Below are 20,764 nucleotides of genomic sequence, written 5' to 3' on the forward strand. Positions count from 1 at the left end.
ACACGGAGCTCTAAAGTGTGTCTTAGATTGCTGTGTCAGGCAACAAAAAGCCTTGAGCCCTTTAAAATTCTGCTACTGCCAGCTGAAAGCAGCCAGCCTCTCTACCTCTCTGACCCAATTAGTCTTCTAGAATCAAAGGGCTCTTTTTAGCAGAAAGTCACTTAGCCTGAAATTGCCATATTTTTACACTAAAAGATGAGTCTTTTCTAAATCCTTCCCTCTTTTCAAAATTCCTCAACAGAACTCATCACCAATATATTTTCTTCATAGTGGTGTACCCAATCAATTAATCTAGAAGAACCATAAATTCATTTTGCTGTGTGCAAAAGAACCACAAGTTATATTTTATTACATAATAATCAGAGGCAAATTATCTGCAAATATCTGCTGTAGGGCTGTACTCCCTAATTAAACAAATATTTTTTCACTTAAGGAATTATTCCTTAATAAATACTACAGTTAACATTATAAAAATGAAAACATACATATTTATAAAGAACAAAGGCAGTAAGACTGTTTCCCTATCTATAACTGATAAAAAAAGTATAAAAATATATTAAAAATAACATTTTGTAGTCACATAAACTACCTTCTCAAAATGGTACAGAAATACATTCAGTAACTCCCTATCAAGCTACTACTCTGTAGCTACTAAGAAATAACTAAAATTCGTATCACAGTCTTGGATTGACAATACTGTATCTTTTTACTGATTTCTTCATTTGCTTAATTTTCTTCCTTATGACTTGATGATCTTGTTTTGAAATATACCGAAAATATCTACAACCTAAAAAACAAAAATAAAAAGTTTTAATACTTATCAAATTTTTAAAGAATATTTCTAAATTTTAAAAATTCTGCTTCAACTCTGGCATACTAATGATTACAAAAATAGAGCTATTTGCATTATCTATACCAATATGTCCCAAGCATATTCTCAGAGCTGTCACCAATGAAATGTATTACTTCCTATATACAAAGATGTTCTAATGCATCATAATTAAGGCATATAGACTTTAGCTGTTTTTCTACCCTCCCACCCAAATCCTATTTATGGTAACATGCATATTATAAATTATGCATACTTATGTATTAAATGAGTCTTCTCCAAAAGTAGATTTTATAGCTTCCCTGTCAGTGTTAGCTTATAAATTAGCCAAAGTTGCATTTATAAAATGAGAAAGTGCTCTGTAGAATGAGAACTAGAATAAACAAATCATAGATCAGAAGAGATCAAACATCATCTACTCATTCTAGCCACCTGGCAAGCAGTGGACAGAGACCACAGAGCTCTGACAAAGTGCCTACGCTCACGAGAAGTTCTACCCACTCCTCAAGTCTCACAACACAAAACAATCGTTTATCAAATACTTCAGAGAAATGAATCAAATTTCTGCAAGAAAAATGTAAACTGGATATTGTAAGAGTTTTTCTTATATTTGTTAAATGAACAAAACCATAAATCACATATGGAAATTAATTTAATCTAGTCTTAGCTTATATGTCAATCTTCTCTGGGAAATTGCTAGGATATACACTGTGCCTATAATAACCATTGTATCACCCCTGAAAATACAGTAGAACCTCCATAGTTGACCACCTCCCTATACTGACCACCTCTTTAAATAGCCTAATTATCATAGACTGGACAGTCACCACATGGACTCAGTGGAAGTTCCTTAGTTGACCACCTCTGTGTGCTGACCAGCTTGTTATAGTCCCTTGCGTAGTCAACTTACAGAGGTTCTATTGTAGTATCTCAGAATTGCTTATATTTTTGTTTGGGAGCATTTTTTTTTCTGAGGCAGGGTCTCACTAATTCCCCACTGAGACTATAGGCATGTGCCACTATGCCCAGCTCACTTGCTCTTATTTTATTAGTTTGGAAGCAGTGGTATCTGTGCTCTTGCTAAAATAATTTGAGCTTCTAAACATATCATGCCACATTAGTAAGAACAGAATACTTCGTACACAGATTTTGCCTCTACATATATAGAAAGTTGGAAAGAACTTTGCTCCTACCCTAACATACAGAAAAAGCTGAATAAACTACAAATATTAACTCTTCTCTTCTACCAGAGAGCTGAAATCACAAGGCAACCAAGTAGCCTGAATTCCAAAGAGGAAAGGCAAGGAGAGATGGGCCTGGCTCGCTTTTAGCAGAGCATGGGAAGAAAGGCAGCCACCATACCCCACTCTAAACACAAGGCACAGCCAGACTATAAGCAGAATGTGAATCCTTCAATGTAATGATGATAACCAGAAGAAGAAGAAAATCCAGCTTAACTCCTGAATATTCAGACTGACTCAATCGCACCCTCACAGCCTGACAGAAGAAATGTGGCCATTTCAAGCACAACTAATACCTGATTACCTACAGGTACTTTGGAACTTATAAATCACTCTGATGGAATGTTCTTCTGTTTATGACAATCCTGTAACCAAATAATGCCCATTTCACAAGAAAGGCTTCCAAAGGTTAACTGGTTGACCTAAGTTACATGGCAAGTGAATGAGAATTGGAAAATTAACCCCGGTCTTTGGACTCTGCTCAAAGATACCTCTAGATATCTGTACTAGATACCGCTCTACTCATAAAGCAGTAGAAAATGGCAATCCAAATCACATTACTCTTCCCTGTCAATGTATACTAGACAATGATTTTAAATTTCTTTGTTTATTGATCCCTGCCCTTCTTCAAAACCAATGTTTAGTTGGTACTCATATTTACTAAGATTAATTCCCTGAGAGTACGAATTCCAAAATAATACAAACCAAATCCCAAAGTTAACCTAAGAATCTCTCTGGACACCTTAAACCCCACGGCTACAGACTGCTTCCTAGTGTCACTGTTAGGTTTACAGGCTTCATTTCGGGACATATTTTGTGGCAGTTTCATTTTAGTACTAGCCACCTGCTTAGTAGTACAAAGCAGGTAAGAGTTTTATCATCCAAAATATTTCATAAAGATCAATATCCTTTTCCTCTTAAGAGGATTTTTTTTTCATATACTAATAGGAGGCGTTTTTTCCTCTTAAGGGGAGAAAATATTTTATCCTTATAGGCACAGATAAGTAAATATAATATATTATGAAGTCAATAAGAATATATTTGTGCTTTTAATAAAGTAGAAAACCTCAGTAAACTTTCTATAAAGCAAGGCCAAATAGTCATTTATTGTGAGAACAGTCTGCACTGTATTGTAATTCCCCTTAACCACACTCAATTCAAACATGAAAACAAATCACAATCAATAATATAAAATCACTGTTTCTAATCAATGGGGATTTCTACAAGCACACCACCTACTCTGAACTCAGGATTCCATCTTCATTCCGTTGTCATTTCGCAAGTATCCAGTAACCCTACGCACTATGCCAGGTAACCTCTAAGACAAATGGTCATGCTTTGCAATTTAAAAATCAGCCAAAAGCTATGTCTAGATAAAAACAAAAACATGTACCTTTTCCCAACAATATTCCAGCTACAAAAGCTTTCTCACACGCCAAAGCCATATCTTCCTTCCAATCACTTTTTGCCCAAAAGTAGCTGAAGTGAAAGCTTGGCCACCAGTTTTTCCTGGAGTTCCACTGTTCTTGAACCCACACAAGATGATTTCTGGAAAAGAAAAATGTCAAAAAAGAAGGTCACTGATGGGACTAGATCTATACTGCCAGGATCTGAACTTATGTAGAGTCTATGGAAAGATGACAAGGAAGATGTTTCCAAACCAAATTCTGAGCCAAGGCAACAGCATGAAAGCAAATCAGTTTTTGTTCTCTTTGATCTCCACGTCCCATTTTCCATTTAACTGAACATACAATTCAGGGTAGCTCAGTAGTTAAGGGATAGAGTCTGAAGTCAGAATACTGGATTTAAATCTCAAATCTTCCATGTACTCTTAATGTAATTTTGGGCAAGCCGTGTAACCCCTCAGAGTTTCAGTTTCCTGGAGGTAACTATCTATCTCATAGCACTGTTATTAGAATTAAACCAGTCCAGTAGAATGTACAGCAGGTCTCATATAAAGCTCTGAAGTCTGAAATAAGTTCCAACTAATACTGAACTTCCCATCCAACTAAAATAATACATAAATGAAACTTAATTTTGTGATATACTTTCTTTTTACACATTAAGTAAAAACAAAGCAACTCCTTTTCTTTTATCCAAAACATGACATAACTATTATAATCAGAGGCACAGTTTTAGATACCCAGAACACAACAGCCTTAATAAAAATTTGTTGAATAACTAATTCATGATGAGCTTAGGAAGTCCTAAAAACACACACTGAAAATAATTGAAAACAGCTGGAAGGAAAGATGCTTCCCACATAATCTGAGCAATTAATGACATACAAATCACAAAGAGATTTACAAAGAGTATTTAACAAAGAGTAGGGGTGATCCCTTGTGGTCTATATTTCCAATTTGAAAACACACATTTATTCCCAACCAATGTAGTGCTAACAGATAGTACTTATTTTGACAGCAAAAAATTCTTGATAGAATTCTTGTATGTTATCCTCATAATTCTGTATTTCCTTGGTTCAGAAGAAAATGTACTCACAAGGAAACAACTGAAGATACAGTTCAAGAAATTCAAAAACATAAGCAAAGAACTTTACTTGAAAATTGACAGATCTAAGCTAAAATATTGGGAAAGATCATTTATGATAATCCAGAAACAAAAACTCTATGTTTCTTACCCCATTAAGGTCTGTTTCAGGTATTTTGCCAAGTATTTCCAAGCAGTTATATTCTTGGTGCATCCAGCAAAATCTAAAACTCCAAATAACACTTCCAATCCCAGTTTATGGTGTTCTTCTTTTTCTGCAATGGTCATAAAGTTTAAGTTTCCATAAGGTATTAAAGTATACAAAGCTATACGTATATATATATAAATATACACACATTTATCGAGTTCATAAAATATTACTGAAGCATAAACATTCTGGTTTGGGTAACAGTTAAAAACCCATATGATGTTCATGCTCCTGTGATGAACACGGAGAAATCAACAGTCCACGCTAATGAGGTCACAGTGGGGAGCCTCATCTCTACATGGGTTATATTCCTACACTTAGATACTACTGAGAACATTATTTAAAGTACTTGTCCCATTTGGGCATTTTATTCGTGTTCTTTCTGTTAGGAGATAAACCTATACAGTCTTAGGACCAATTGGGCTTAGCCAGATGATTTCCTTCAACAAAGAAATATGTTCTTTTCTACACAGAGCTGAATTCTAAAAGGGATTAAAATCAGCTGAATTATATACATCAAAGACATCTTACTTTTACTAACTATTGCTTGATGTTCTTCTGTAATATGAGTCTGCAAACTTTTTTCTGTAAAGGGCATATAGTAATTTTTTTATTCTTTTTGAGACAGAGTCTCACTGTGTTGCCCAGGCTAAAGTGCCATGGTGTCAGCCGAGTTCACAGCTGACAAACTGTGAATCTCAAACTTCTGGGACCAACTGGTCCTCCTGCCTCAGCCATCCAAGTAGCTGGGACTATAGGTGCTCACCACAGCATCCAGCTCATTTTTCTGTTATTAGAGATGGGGTCTTACTCTTGCTCACACTGGTCTTGAAAGCTCAAGCTCAAGCAATCCTCCAACCTTGGCCTCCCAGAGTATGAGGATTATTGGCATGAGATATTACGCCCAGCCAGATAGTGATTATTTTAAACTTTGCAAGTTATATAGTCTGTCACAATTACACACTCTATCATTATAACACAAAAGTAGACACAGACAATCCCAAAATAAATGGGCTCCAGTATAATTTGGTTTTATAAAAACAGGTAAAGGGTGGACTTGGTCCCTGGGCCACAGCTTGCTGATCACCAGTCCATTGATTCTTTACACAAAAATTATTTACCTGATTTTCTAAGTAATGTATGAAATTCCAACATCAATTTATGGGATGGTACAATCTGATATAAAATCTGGAAGAACAAATAGTCTTGTTATTTTTACACACTTGTAAAAAGCATTTCTCAAATTTCAGCTTACTTTCAAATAAAGTTCTTATTGTCTAATACACTGTTGGTAACTGAATGAAGCATTTAAAAACTACTTTGCTTTTTATCCAGTTTCACTGTAGGTATAGAAAAGCTTTCTCTGTAAAGCTTTTCTCTTTGTTTTTTAACTCTAATAACAAGACAGTCAGGAGAACTGAGGAAATAGATGGGAAATAGATTTACTGGCTTGATATATATATCTATGCTGCTTACCATGTTTAAAAACTTAATGTCTTTTCAGACCCAAGACAGAGAAAAAAATAAGTATCACATAAAATATACTGATGATTCAGTGATCAGAATAGATCACAGAATATTTATATAAAACAAAACTAAAAAGGGGAGGCAATTTCACAGACCATGCTCAGGAACACAGTATACTAAGAGTATTGAAATAAATATTTTAACAACCTTTTTATTTTTTTTTTGGTGGAGGGGGGAAAGAGTCTCAGTCACCCTAGGGTTGAGTGCTGTTGCATCACAGCTCACAGCAACCTCAAACTCTTGTACCGAAGCAATCCTCTTTCCTCCGCCTCCTGAGTAGCTGGGACTATAGGTGCCTTCCGCAATGCCCGGCTATTTTTGGGGGGGGGGGTGTCTCGTTCTTGCTCAGGCTGGTCTCAAACTCCTGAGTATAACCAACCCCAGAGTGCTAGGATTATAGGCGTGAGCCACCGCACCAGCCCTTAACAACATTTTTATGAAATAAAATATTTAGAGGTTTCTCTTTACAGAAGGACTATTTTTAAGAACATTCAAGAAATAGGGTTTAAATGTTTTAAATATTTTTCATTTTAAGATATTTGATATTAGAAATGAATTCATAGTACAGACTTCCTGAGGTTCTCTGACTTTATACTGAAATAATTTCCAACAAAATTAAATTTTTCTAATTTCTCTTCATAGTTTTTAAAAATATCAATCAATCATGACCAATATCAGAGAATATTACAAGAAATTACATGTTCAACATGGACATTCTGTAGCATGTTTAAAAAGTTTTTTAAATACAAAAATAAAAATGAAAATAAAAAAAATCTTTTAAACACCCATTAGTGATTAGCAACCTGAGTGAAGGCACAGTCTTGTAACTGTACTTAGTTTTTCATTGTACAAATGAGAAGGAAATCTTAGAGAGTAAAATAAAAATAGAAACTTTAAGTATACAGCATTATGTTTAGTAAATCAAAGCCTGTTGAAAATTTATAAAACATAGTTTCCAAACATGAAGATTTGATAATGTCAATTTTGATGAACATGAAAGTAAAAATTAAAGAGAACTGGCCCTTTAAAAGAGGATTAATAGTCATATCTTTAGGACCTTTCTTTTTATTTGACTTCTAAAATAGAACAATTAAAAACTGACCACAAAATAAATGAAGAACTCCTACAATTTAACAACAAAAATCAAACAAGAAAAAGAACAAACAAGAGCAAAGAACTTAGACATTTCTTTAAAAAACATAAACAAATGGCCAATAAGCCCATGAAAAGATGCACAGCATCACTAGCCATGAGGGAAATGCAAATCAAAACCAAAGGAGATAGTGACATCACCTCACACCCACTGGGATAGCTATTCCCCCCAAAAGCAAAAGAAGTAACAGAAACAATGACAAAGGTATCTCCCTACCAGACTTTAGGCTATATTACAAGGTCACAGTGATCAAAACAGCATGGTATTGGCACAAAAATAGAGACATTGACATTTGGAACAGAATAGGAAACCATGAGATGAAACTAACATCTTATAGCCACCTAATCTTTGATAAACCAAACAAGAACATACACTGAGGAAAAGATTGCCTATTCAATAAATGGTGCTAGAAGAACTGGATAACACATGTAAAAGATTGAAACTGGACCTGCACTTTTCACCACTTACATAAATTAATTCAAGATGGATAAAAGATTTAAATCTAAGACGTGAAACAATAAAAATCCTTGAACAAAGTGTGGGAAAAACACTTAAAAATATCAGCCTGGGGAAAGATTTTATGAAGAAGACTTCATGACAATTGCAACAACAAAAATAAATAAATGGGACCTAATTAAAATAAAAAGCTTTTGCACAACTAAGGAGACAACAACCAAAGCAAACAGACAACCTTCAAAATGGGAAAAGGTATTTGCATACAATGAACTGGACAAAAGCTTCATAATTAGGATCTACAGAGAACTCAAATTAAACAACAAAAATAGAACCAACAATCTCATATATCACTGGGCAAGAACAGAACCTTCTCTAAGGAAGACAGATGAATGGCTAACAAATATATGAAAAACTGCTCATTGTCCCTAATCATCAGAGAAATGCAAATCAAAACTACTCTGAGATATCATCTAACCCCAGTGAGAATGGTTCACATCACAAAGTCTAAAAGCTGCAGATGCTGGCGTGGAAGTGGAGAGAAGGGAACACTTGTACACTGCTGGTGGGACTGCAAACTAGTACAGCCTCATTGGAAGGAAGTATGGAGAAACCTCAAGGAAATCAAATTAAGATTTCTCATTTGACCCTGCAATTCCACTACCCAGAAGAAAAAAATCCTCTTATCATAAGCACATTTGCACTAGACTGTTTATCACAGCTCAATTTACAATTGCCAAAATGTGGAAACAACCAAAATGCCCACCAACCCAGGAATGGATTAACAAGCTGTGGTATATGTATACCATGGAATACTACTGAGCCATTAAAAAGATGAAGACTTCACCTCTTTTGTATTAACCTGGATAGAGTTGGAACACATTCTTCTTAGTAAAGCATCAAAAGAATGAAGAAGCAAGAATCCAAGGTACTCAATTCTAATATGAAGGTAGCACATTATCTGATACAAGTTGGGGAAATAAGGGAGTGGGGAGAGGGGAGGAGAGAGGAATACAAGTGGTCATGGTGCACAGCACACCTTTTGGGGGCAATACACAATTATAAGAGGGACTTTACCTAAAAAATACAATCAGTGTAACCTCATTTTTTGTGTCCTCAATGAATCCCAAATAATAATGAAATAATAATGAAATAATAATGAAAACCAAAAAAAGCAAAAAAGGGGGGCAGTGTTAGAGGGGTTGGTAGTCAGTCTTGGTGCAAAATGCAAGGGTACATTTCAAAACAACTAAGAGGATATTATAAATGTCACACCACAAAAGTAAGTGAGGTGATGGCTATGTTAATTAGTTTGATTTAAACATCCCAGATTGTAAATCAAATCATCACATTATACCCCATAAATATACATAGTTATGATTTAATAAAAAGTAAAAAAAAAAAACAAAAACTACACTAATGGCATTGGTATAAAGATGGAAATAAATATCACTAGAACACAATGGACTTCATATATAGCCCAATGATTTTCAACAAAGTTACTAATGTAATTCAATGCAGAAAGGATAGCCTTCTCAATAAACAGTGCTAGAACAATCATATGGAAAAAAATAAACCTTGACCTTACCTTACACTACACAAAATATTAGCTAAAAATCTAGCATACATCTAAACATAAAACTATGCAGCACATATAGTAAGAAAATAAGAAGGCTGGGTGTGGTGGATCTCATGTGTAATCCCCAACTTTAGAAGGTTGAGGCAGAAGGAATGCTTGAGGTCAGGAGTTGTTCAGACTAGCCTGGACACTACAAAAACAAGAAAACTAACCTATCACTACAAAAACAAGAAAAATTAGTCAAGAATGACAATGGATTTCTTTAGTCCCAGCTACTCGGGAGGCTAAGGCAGGAGGATTGCTTGAACCTAGGCATTCAAGGCTGCAGTGAGCTATGATCACACCACTGTACTCTAGTCTGGGTGACAGACAGAGACCCTGTCTCAAAGACAAAAACAAACAAAAGACCACAGAAAAGAATCTTAATTATCTTGGAATATTCAAAGATTTGTTACACAAAAAGCACTACCCATAAAAGAAAAAAAAAAACACATAAATTGAACTTCATTAAAATTATAAGTATTTGAAAGATATACTGTTAAACAAAAAGGCAAGCCACAGACTGAGAGAAAATATTCACACTCCATATACCTAACAAAGGATGTGTATCCAGATTATATGAAAACTCCACATCAGTAAGACAAATAACCTCCCTCCCTCAAATACACAAAATATTTGAAAGACACTTGAACCCGAGAGTTTGAGGTTGCTGTGAGCTATAACCCCACAGTGGCACTCCCCGAGGGTGACAAAGTGAGACTCTGTCTCCAAAAAAAAAAAAAGAAAAGAAAAGAAGTCAAACATATCCTTTCCTTATTACTCTCAGGTAGCAATTCCACTCTTAGGGAACTACCCAAGAGCAATGAAAATTTAATGTGTAGGCCAGGCCTGGTGGCTCATGCCTATGATCCCAGGACTGAGGCAGGAGGATCCCTGGAGCTCAGGAGCTCAAGACCAGCCTAAGCAAGAGCAAGACCGACCTCTATTAAAAATAGAAAAACTAGCCAGGAGTTGTGACAGGCACCTGTAGATCCAACTACTAGGGAGGCTGAGGCAAGAGGGTTACTTGAGCCCAGAAGTTTGAGGTTACTGTGAGCTATGACAACACAGCACTCTAGCCAGAGGGATAAAGTGAGAGTCTTGTCTCAAAAAAAAAAAACAAAAACAAAAACATACATCTTACATACTGGAAGATTCCATTTATATGAATATATGGAAATTTTAGAAGAGGTAAATTAATCTATAGTGACAAAAGGCTGATCAGTGATTGCCTGGGTCAGGGATACTTGGGTAGATTGGCTGCACAGAGAAATGAGGGACTTTGGGGGGAGATGGGGGTAACAGAAATGCTCTATATCTTGTCATGGTGGTTCATGGATGTATATATTCATTACAATGCCCACATGTATACATCTAAAATAAGTGTCTTACTGTCTGAAAATTAAATTTCAAAAAAATTTATTTTCCAAAAATATCAATGCAAAGTTTTCCAACTCACGTGGCAAAGAGTTTCTGAAATGCTGACCCTCTTCTCACCTGGGCAGAGGGGCTGGTATAGGGGTACCTGCCTGACGTCTGCAGCTGCGGCCAACTTTCTCTGCTTACCTCAGTTTACGGCATGCAGGCAGAAAGTGGACTGAAGACCCCATTCTTGGCAAGGGAAAATACCCCAGAAAAAAGGGAAAATAAGAAAGTAAGCTAAGCAAAGCAGAACAAAGAAAGTCAGCTAGTTTACCTTTAAACCATCCATTGCTAAATTTCTTATCGGAGCAAGTTTCCTGCTTTTCCTAGAAGCCTGGCCTACTGGGGATACAGCTTACTAACATCCCTGCTGGGTCTGGGAGCACTCTGAAGGAATAATGCTCACAGAGGCTGCTGTGTGCAAGGCCTAGGAAGAAACATTAACTAGGCCAGTTGAGAATCCACAGGAACACACTGGATGCCAAATGCTGGGGTCCCGCTCCTAGGGCAGGGTCCATTACGACTTGTGGCTCTCGCAGCGATGAACTGGGGAAGTATAGAGACGATGAGAAAGAAAGAGACAAGACATACAGAATTTTCAAAGGTGGGAGCTGAGGAGACCACTGCCTGTTTGTGCAGTTTTGAGGGTTCTGATGGTGGCCCTGAGTGTCAGTTCTACTCAGCTTTTATTGACGGCTATTTGCTCATTAGCCCAGAGGGCAAGCTTGGAAGGGAACAAAGACACCAACAGTTTCTCTGAGCAAGCATATTAGCTCTTACTGCTTTATTAACAATAAGGGTTATCATTAACCTTAAGGGTCTGAGCAGTCATGAGAAATCCAGAACCTGAGCTTTGTGTGGGGGCAGCCCCCTGTCTGAGCTCACACACACAGATTCCTTGGAAGGTGTTAATCTCCGCCAGTTCACTGCAGAGTAAAATGCCACTGGCATCAATCTCCTCTGAAGAATCGAACTTTCCTCTCATAACCACCACAGAGGGTCTTCCTCTGTGTAAGGTATATAAGCCCTCCTACAGATATTTCAGGGCTCAAACTGTCCCTCTGATCTCTGCCCCAGTATACAAATCTCCACAATGGGAATTTGCTTTGACTGTTAACTAGGCAGGAACCAGCCTAGTTAGGTTTCTTCCTAGGCCTTGCACACAGCATCCTCTGAGAGCATTATTCCTTCAGAGTGCTCCCAGACCCAGCAGGGGTGTTAGTAAGCTGGATTCCTTATAGGCCAGGCTTCTAGGAAAAGCAGGAAACCTGCTCCGATAAGAAACTTAGCAGCTGCTGCTTTAAACATAAACACAGGTGACTTTCCTTTGTTCCGCCTTGCTTAGCTTACTTTTTTATTTTCCCTTGCCAAGAAGGGGGTGTTTGGTCCCCATTCTGCCTGCAACTGTACATATATTGTCATTTTCTATAGGTGCTGTAACATGAAAATTGGAAAGCAATGATTTTTTTTTTTAACATAGCCTTCATGGCATTTTCTTAGTTATTGTGTTAAGACATTTATATTCTACATTTAGAAAGGTTCATATGCAATGACGTTTTAATGTAGATCCCTACCCAAACATTGAAATGAAAATTTTGTACCTTAAGCACACTTAGCAGTTTTGTTCTTGGTGCCTTCTTTCGCTTTAGAAAGTTATATAAGTAGATATGAGCATTCGGATTTGACGGGAACTTTTCATCATATGCGTAATTGGTGAGTACCTCTTGGGCTGCATCTTGATCCCCATAGAATTCCAGCATCTATATAAAATAAGTCATAATATGTTAGCTAAATTCTGAAAGATAGCTCTACAGAAGATCAGCTTAACTTTAATGATGGGCACAAAAAAAAAAATCACAAAACTGACAAACAGTATACTATATAGGGAACAATAAATACTAGTTTTTACTTTCACCAGCATATGTTACAACATCTATGAAACACAGATAATCACTTCCAACAAAGGCCTACACAGGCCTTTCCATTTTTTCCTCATAATGCTGTAAAATGCAGCAACTTCAACATAGGAACTGTTCCTGTAAGAAATAAGAGTCTTCAAAGCAGGGCACACTAATGACAGCAAATGTGATGAAAATAACCTCAGTATCCTCTACACTTTCAGCCACAAAAGGAGTCTAGGAGAATTATAGTTCCTTTCATTCCATTCCCATCCTTACACAGTAATTCCCGTATTTGCTGGGATACGCTTTTGGAAATGATCTTCTGATGACACAATTATCACGTTAGCACTTGTTAACTTTCAGAAGAGCAGATTATTTTAAGGATGTATTCCTAGTGTCCAAGGCACTCAGTCCTTTTACAGTGACTCTGGGATGACAGCACATTCTTATGAACTTCCTAAAAGCCATTATTCCTCATCCTGCATATTGTAACCTGCTTTCAGATTTTTGTCCTCTTTCCTTTTAGATCCCACAAAATCATAAAAGATGTTTATGCTTTTCTTTTTAGCTCATCAGGAATCAGACATTTACAACTATACTGTAAGTAAAAGAAACAAAAATCACTCAGGCCAGAAAAAGATACTCCATCAATAAATTTCAGAAAAATTCTACTTACCTCCACATAACTCTTCACAAAAGGGTCCCACACTCCAGGAATTTTAATCAGTGCACTAAGATTCATAGATGTCTTCCAGCTGCGATTGATCATACTTCGGGTTGTAGTGCCATACACATAATCATCCTTATCTGCCCCAAGATAAAAGATTTTTAAAAGTCATTCAGTATTGAGGACTTCTGTTAAATGAGTAATCAAAAAACTACCCACAGTCCAGATTCTGATGGCTACACAGGTGAATTCTAACAAACATTTAAAGAAAAATACTAATTCTTCACAAATTCTCCCCCCAAAAAACAATAGAGGCAAACATTTCTCAACACTAAATTGAGGCACATTATTAGCCTGATACCAAAACCAAATAAAACATAAGAAAACTATAGATTAGCCTCTATTATGACTATAAATGCAAAAATATTCTAAAAGATACTAGCACACTAAGTCCAGCAACATATAGAAAGGATTATACAGAATGCCCATATAAGATCTATTCCAGAAATGCAAGGTTGGCTTAACAACTGCAAATCAATTTTTTTTTTTTTTTTGAGACAGAGTCTCACTTTGTCACCTTCAGTAGAGTGCTGTGGTATCACAGTGCTCACAGCAACCTCCAACTCTTGGGCTCAAACGCTTCTCTTGCCTCAGCCTCCCAAGTAGCTGGGACTACAGGCACCCCCCACAACGCCCAGCTATTTTTAGAGATGGGGGGGTCTCGCTCTTGCTCAGACTGGTCTCAAACCTGTGAGATCAGAGCAATCCACCCACCTCAGCCTCCCAGAGTGCTAGGATTATAGGCGTGAGCTACCACACCCAGCCTAGAATAAAGATCTACTGACCTAAAGTTCTAACCTAAACCAAATCAACAGAATAAATGATAAAAATCATACATGATCATCACAACAGATACAAAAAAAGCATTTTTAAAAATTCAAAACCCCAGTGGAACTGACAGGATTTTGAAAAAATTCAGTAATTCATTATGGTCAAAACGTTTGAAAATCTAGAAACAGAGAGAACTTCCTCAACCTTTAAAGGATACCTATGAAAAACCCATGGCTAACATCAAACTTAATGATAAAACACTGCATGGTTTCCCCTTAAAATAAGGAATAAGACAAAGATGTCCTCTCTCACTACTTTTTAAAATTATACCAGAGGTTCTAGCCAAGACAATTAAGCAAGAACATAACATACAAAGACATCAGATTGGAAAAGAAGAAGTAAAACTATTTCTACTTGTAGATGACATGATCTTGTACATAGAAAATTCTAAGAATCTACTAAAAACTTATTAGAACTAATAAATAAGTTCATCAAGGTTACAGAGTACAAGATCAATACACAATAATCAATTTTATGTCTATAAAGTGCAATGAACAATCAGAAATAAAATTAGGGGCTTGGTGCCTATAGCTCAGCCAGCCACATACACCAGAGTTGGAGGGTTCGAATCCAGCCTGGGCCTGCCAAACAACAATGACAACTACAACCAAAAAATAAAAATAGCCAAGTATTGTGGCAGGCACCTGTAGTCCCAGCTACTTAGAAGGCTAAGGAAAGAAAATTGCTTGAGCCCAAGAGTTTGAGGTTGCTGTGAGCTGTGACATCACAGCACTCTACCAAGGGTGACAAAGTGAAACTCTGGCTCAAAAAAAAAAAAGAAAAGAAAAGAAAAAAAATTACGAAAACAATGCCACTTTCAAAAGCATGAAAAACAATAAAATGGGTGCCACCTGTGGCTCAGAGGGTAGGGCGCTGACCCCATATACCATGGGTAGCGGGTTCAAACCCAGCCCCGGCCAACTAAAACAGCAATGAGAATTGCAACAAAAAAAAATAGCAGGGTGTCGTGGCGGGCACTTGTAGTCCCAGCTACTCGGGAGGCTGAGGCAAGAGAATTGCTTTAGCCCAAGAGTTGGAGGTTGTTGTGAGCTGTGATACCACAGCACTCTACTGAGGGTGACAAAGTGAGACTCTGTCTCAAAAAAAAAAAAAAATATATATATATAGGTATAAAAGCTATATCGTTGAATAAAACATAAAAAAAACATAAATTGAAAGATAGTCCAATGTTCATGGATTGGAAGACTTAATATTGTTAAAATGATCTACAGATACTTGTAAGTCCCATCCAAATCTCAGTTGACCTTTTTTGCATAAATTGACAAGCTGATTCTATAATTCATATGAAAATTTAAAGGACCAACGAAGAATAAAGAACCTTTAAAAAGAACAAAGGTGGGGATATACACTATGACTTCCAAAGTTACTACAAAGCTATAGTAATCAAGACTGTGTGATACGGACACAAGGAGAGATGTGTACATTGATCAATGGAAGAGAACTTAGAATCCAGAAATAAACCTTCATATTTAAGTGACTAATTTTCAGTAAGGGTGCCAAGACAATTTGGTGAGAAATAATAGATTTTTCAATAAATGTGCTGGGACACCAGATATCCACATGCAAAATAATGAAGTTGAGTGTTTATCTGCCTCATACCATATACAAATATTAACTCAAAATTAAATCAAAGACCAAAATACAAGTGCTAAAACTATAAAACTCTCAAAAGTGAAAATCTTTGTGACGTTGGAATACACAATAGTTTCTTAGACAGCCACATACACTGGAGACAACAAAACACAAGCAAGTAAACAAAAAATATATATTGGACCTCATCAAAATTAAACAATTCTATGTTTCAAAGGACATCATCAAGAAAATTAAAAGACAACCCGTAGAAGAGGTGGGATATTTCCAAATCATATATATGATGTATCTGATAAGACTACTGTCTAAAATAGTACATAAAGAACTCTCACAACTCAATAACTAAAAGACAAGTAATTTAATTAAAATATGAGAAAAAGACCAGAATACATATTTCCCTAAAAAAGATATACAAATGGCCCACAAGCCCACGAAAAGATGCTCAACGTCATTAGCCTATAGGGAAAGGCAAATCAAGACCATGATAACACTTCTCATCTACTAGGATGGCTATAATGAAAAGACAACGACAAGTATTGGTGAGGATGTGGAGAAATTAGCACCCTCATAAACTCCTCATGGTAACACAAAATGGTGCAGGTGGTTTGGAAAACAGTTCAATGTTTCTTCAAAAGGATAAGCATAGAGTTGCATGACCCCGCAATTTCACTCTTTATTCCAAGAGAAATAAAAACACATGTCCATGCAAAAATTTGCACATGTTCATAGCAATGTTATTCGAAATACTCAATGAGGGAGCATTTTATCAGTGAGGAGAAAACAGTTCCATAATAAATATATTGTACTCTCTCTATCTTCCATGTGTAAGTATTGAAAATGTTTGGAAGCAGTGACCATTTATTCAAGCACTGGTTTTCATCTCTTATAATGTAAATAATACTGCATAAAGCTTTTTGTTAGTAAGTTATAATTAAATGGCAAGCACTAGCAACTTCTGTATGTGGATTTTATACTAAGAAAGTAAAAAACACATTTTATACTTCCAATTAACTGCTCGCAGGAAAATGGAAGCTTTTGCTTTATGATATTTCCTGTCTATAGTGTTAGGCATGAAATAGATTTAGATCAGGAATTTCTTTGTGTTGAGAAAAATGAAGGAAACCCCTGTTATCTGTTAAGGAAAACATGCACACAGATACATGGGTAGGTGTGTTTATGTCTTCCAATGTGACTTACAAATCTTTGCTTCTATAACCTGTACATATGTGTGTGCGGGAATAGTGGGAGGTTATATGTTTATCTCCAATCAGTCCGATGGCAGGTTCTCAGAGGTGCAATATGACTTATTTTCTGCCCGTGTGCTTTTTGCTTAAGACTAATTTCTTACAATTCTTTGGTGTGCATTCTCGTATCTGGTGTTGTATTAAAATATGACCTTTGTTTTCTAATAAAAAAAAATCCCCTTTGTTTTTTGTAAAAATGCTTCCTAAATATAAAGGTATTATGAATATTAGCACTATCTGTTGCCACTGTTTACAACCTCTTATAAAACTTTTGAATAAATGATATAGATCTTTAAAAAAAAGTAGAAACAACCCAACTGTCCATCAATGATGAATGCATAAATAAAATGCAGTAAATCTATACAATGGAATATTATTCAATATAGGCAGGAATAAAGTTCTGTTACAACCTACAACATTAAAAACTGTATGCCAAATGAAGCCATTCATAAAAGATCACATATTGTACAATTTCATTTACAGGAAATGTCCAGAATAGGCAAACATCCACAGACAGAAAGTAAATTAGTGATTGCCTAGGACTGGAGGGATCGCAGAGAAATGGAAAGTACAGAGTTTCCTCGTGGGGTGATGAAAGTGTTCTAAAACCGCTTGTGGTGACGGATGCGCAACTCTGTGCATCCATCCGAAAACCATGCTAAAAACCCCAAACTAGACATTTTAAGTGGAGTGAATTTGTATGGCATGTGAATTATATCTCAATTCTTAATAAAGCTATTAAAAAAAAAAAAAACATGAGCAACAGCTACACTCAACAAATTGGATGATGTAAAAACTTTGACCATAAATGTTGAGGACAATATAGAGAAAAGAAAACTAAAATCAGATTGTTAGTGGAGCATAAATTGGTAACCTCTTTGGAAAGAGTTCAGCACATATACGCTAAAGTTGAAGATGCACGTATTCTACGACAATTCTCCTAGAAATTCACGTGAACCAGAATACAGAACTTTACAGGAGTTAATTTCAAAGCAGCATTATTTATAATAATTCAAAACTATAATAACCTAAATGGCCACCAATAATAGAATAGCATGAATATTATAAAATAAAATGTTTTATAATGGTAAAAATGAATAAACTAGACCTATATTCAACAATATGTTATGTATTTTAAAGCCAATGATGAATAAAATACGCAAGGCCCTCAAAAAAGAAAATATATGTATATCTATCTACCTATATATATATATATATACACACACACACACACACACATATGAAAAGACTTAGAACAATTAAAAAGCAAGAGATGAAGAACCATCTGATATAGGCTGAACATACAGCTGATACAGTAGGTTGAAGGTATAAGAACAAGGGTTGGGGCAGGGTCTAATGAGTCTGGAACCACAGAGGGCATTCTAGATGAAACTGCACAAAGATCTCACTAGATCGTGACAATGAAAACAGCACTTCAGAAGTTACCTTCAAAGAATGGAGAAGGAGAACTCAGTTTGAAAAGTGAAAGGTCAATTTTTGGAATAGTCAGCAAATCAAGAAAACTGTCCTTTACAAAAATGAAATGGTTGTATCTTGCTCTGTTTTTTAAACATATTATTGTAAGAAACATTATAAAATAAATTAAACTCCATTCTAAACCCACGGAAGAAACATTTACTATTTGCCTGTGGTCTCCAAGCCCCAGTCAGTGGAAGGTCCTCACACAGCAGAGATGGCCAGTGAGGGAAACAAGCAAAGCTTCATTCGTACTTACAGCTGCCCCTTGTACCATCCACCTGAGCTCTGCCTCTTGTCAGATCACGGCAGCATTAGAGTCTCATAGGAAGACAAACCCAACTGTAAACTGCACATACAAGGTTTGATCTAGGTTGTGTGCTCCTCACGAGAATCTAATGCTCCCCCTACCCTGGTCTGTGGAAAAATTGTCTTCTGTAAAACCAGTCTCTGGTGCCAAAAAGGTTGGGTATTGCCACCATAGGCAATACTGACCACTAAAGTATTCAGCCTTTCTTGGAAAATGACAAAGATTTTCTCCTTGACCAAACCCCAGGCAGGCTCCTCTGAACCCTCTTCTAGACTAGGCCTTGACCTTGGCCTATAAAGGCTTGAGCAAAAACTAACAGTTTCTAGCAGCTCAAGGCCACATCTCTAGAATGGCCTTGCCCCCCACCCCCAAAATGCCTGCCTGAGAAAAATCAATGCTGCCCAAAGAATTTACTGTTGGTGCCAACCAACACGTGAAGATAGGGATGGCCCCTGTCTCCCAATCTCTCTGCTTAACTTCCAAAAGCAACAGTTAGTAATCAAAGATGGGTTTCCATGAGCCACCACTCCCTTCTGCTTTTGAACTTCACTTCCCTGACTCTGCCATGTACCACCCTCAGCTGTCTCTTTAAAAACCAAGTTACCTCTGTACAAACAAGAATGGACCTTAGCTCTTTCCCATCAGAAGTTAACAGATAAAATTTGTTTTCACTCTGACTTACGTCCAGTTGTGTTTATTCTGACAAAATCACATCTAAAAAATCAATGACTAATTTAGGACCGAAAAGTTTTTTGATATATTAGAAAATATTATAAAGGATGATCAAGAATTTTAAAACAACAAAAGCCTGTTCTCTATAATATCTGGATGCAATAGGGAATTACTAGGTTGATCCTTAAGCTCTCTCTGCCCATGCCAGGTACCAGTGGCCTGTGGTACCAAGTACTCAGGAGAGTGAGGTGGAGTGGATTACTTCAACCCAGAAGTTCTGAGTCCATCCTTGGCAACACAGTGAGATCCACCTCTTTAAAAAAAAAAAATCCCTCTGCCCTTCAGTCTTATCCACATGGATTTACTCACCAAGCTTTGACAATTCCTTTTTCTTTTTAGACCAAGTATAATACTGCAAAAGTCCTTTATAGGCCTGAACCAGGTTTATTAATATTTCCTGGGAAGATGACTTTTCACCGTATCTCCATGTTTCTGCTTCCCTAAGATTTCTGTCAGCATCCTCAAGCATTCCATGATGCAGAAGGTATAATGCATGTTGTAAGGAAATCTGCAAAAATAAAGAGAAAAATCCCTCAGATAACCATTAGTGTAAAAGTTCGGTAAATACACTAGATGACCTAGAAGGATAAAATGGCATGACACTGTCCCTGCCATCAAAATTTTCAACCAGCTGGGCACAATGGCACATGTCTGTAGTCCCTGCCACTCAGGAGGATGAGGGAGGACTGCTTGAGCCCACGAGTTGGAGGTTGCAGTGAGCTATGATTGCACCACCACACTACAGACTGGGCAACAAAGGGAGAGCCTGTCTCAATAAATAAATACCCAAAACTTGCAATCTAGCAAAAAAGACACATGAAGCAATTGACACTATGTAAATAAGAGCTAAATTATGCAATGAGTAGATAAAGATAGCAAGATACAGTGGGGAAAAATAGGGGTTCTGAGGACAGAGTATCTTGGTTCACATGCTACCTATTATAAAAACTAAACCTGGGTAAATTATTCACACTTTATGAATCTTGCCTGTTAT

At 36.6% G+C, this 20,764-nt stretch overlaps 1 protein-coding gene across 1 annotated transcript in view; it reads right to left on the minus strand.

Moving 5' to 3' along the window:
• Window positions 1–333: 333 nt before the first annotated feature.
• Window positions 334–20,764, minus strand: part of TAF1A (TATA-box binding protein associated factor, RNA polymerase I subunit A) — a 51,451-nt gene continuing 31,020 nt past the window's right edge. Inside the window, exons 5-11 of the mRNA XM_012805865.2 lie at window positions 20,080–20,278; window positions 13,516–13,646; window positions 12,540–12,698; window positions 5,887–5,953; window positions 4,709–4,832; window positions 3,464–3,618; window positions 334–787 (exon numbers count right to left, since the gene is read on the minus strand). Of these exons, the coding sequence (XP_012661319.1) occupies window positions 675–787; window positions 3,464–3,618; window positions 4,709–4,832; window positions 5,887–5,953; window positions 12,540–12,698; window positions 13,516–13,646; window positions 20,080–20,278 (948 nt within the window). The 3' untranslated portion in view covers window positions 334–674. The remainder of the gene's footprint in view (window positions 788–3,463; window positions 3,619–4,708; window positions 4,833–5,886; window positions 5,954–12,539; window positions 12,699–13,515; window positions 13,647–20,079; window positions 20,279–20,764) is intronic.

The sequence above is a fragment of the Otolemur garnettii genome, unplaced genomic scaffold, assembly GCF_000181295.1.
Source record: "Otolemur garnettii isolate 467f Iridium unplaced genomic scaffold, OtoGar3 scaffold00045, whole genome shotgun sequence".
NCBI classification, from domain to species: Eukaryota; Metazoa; Chordata; class Mammalia; order Primates; family Galagidae; genus Otolemur; species Otolemur garnettii.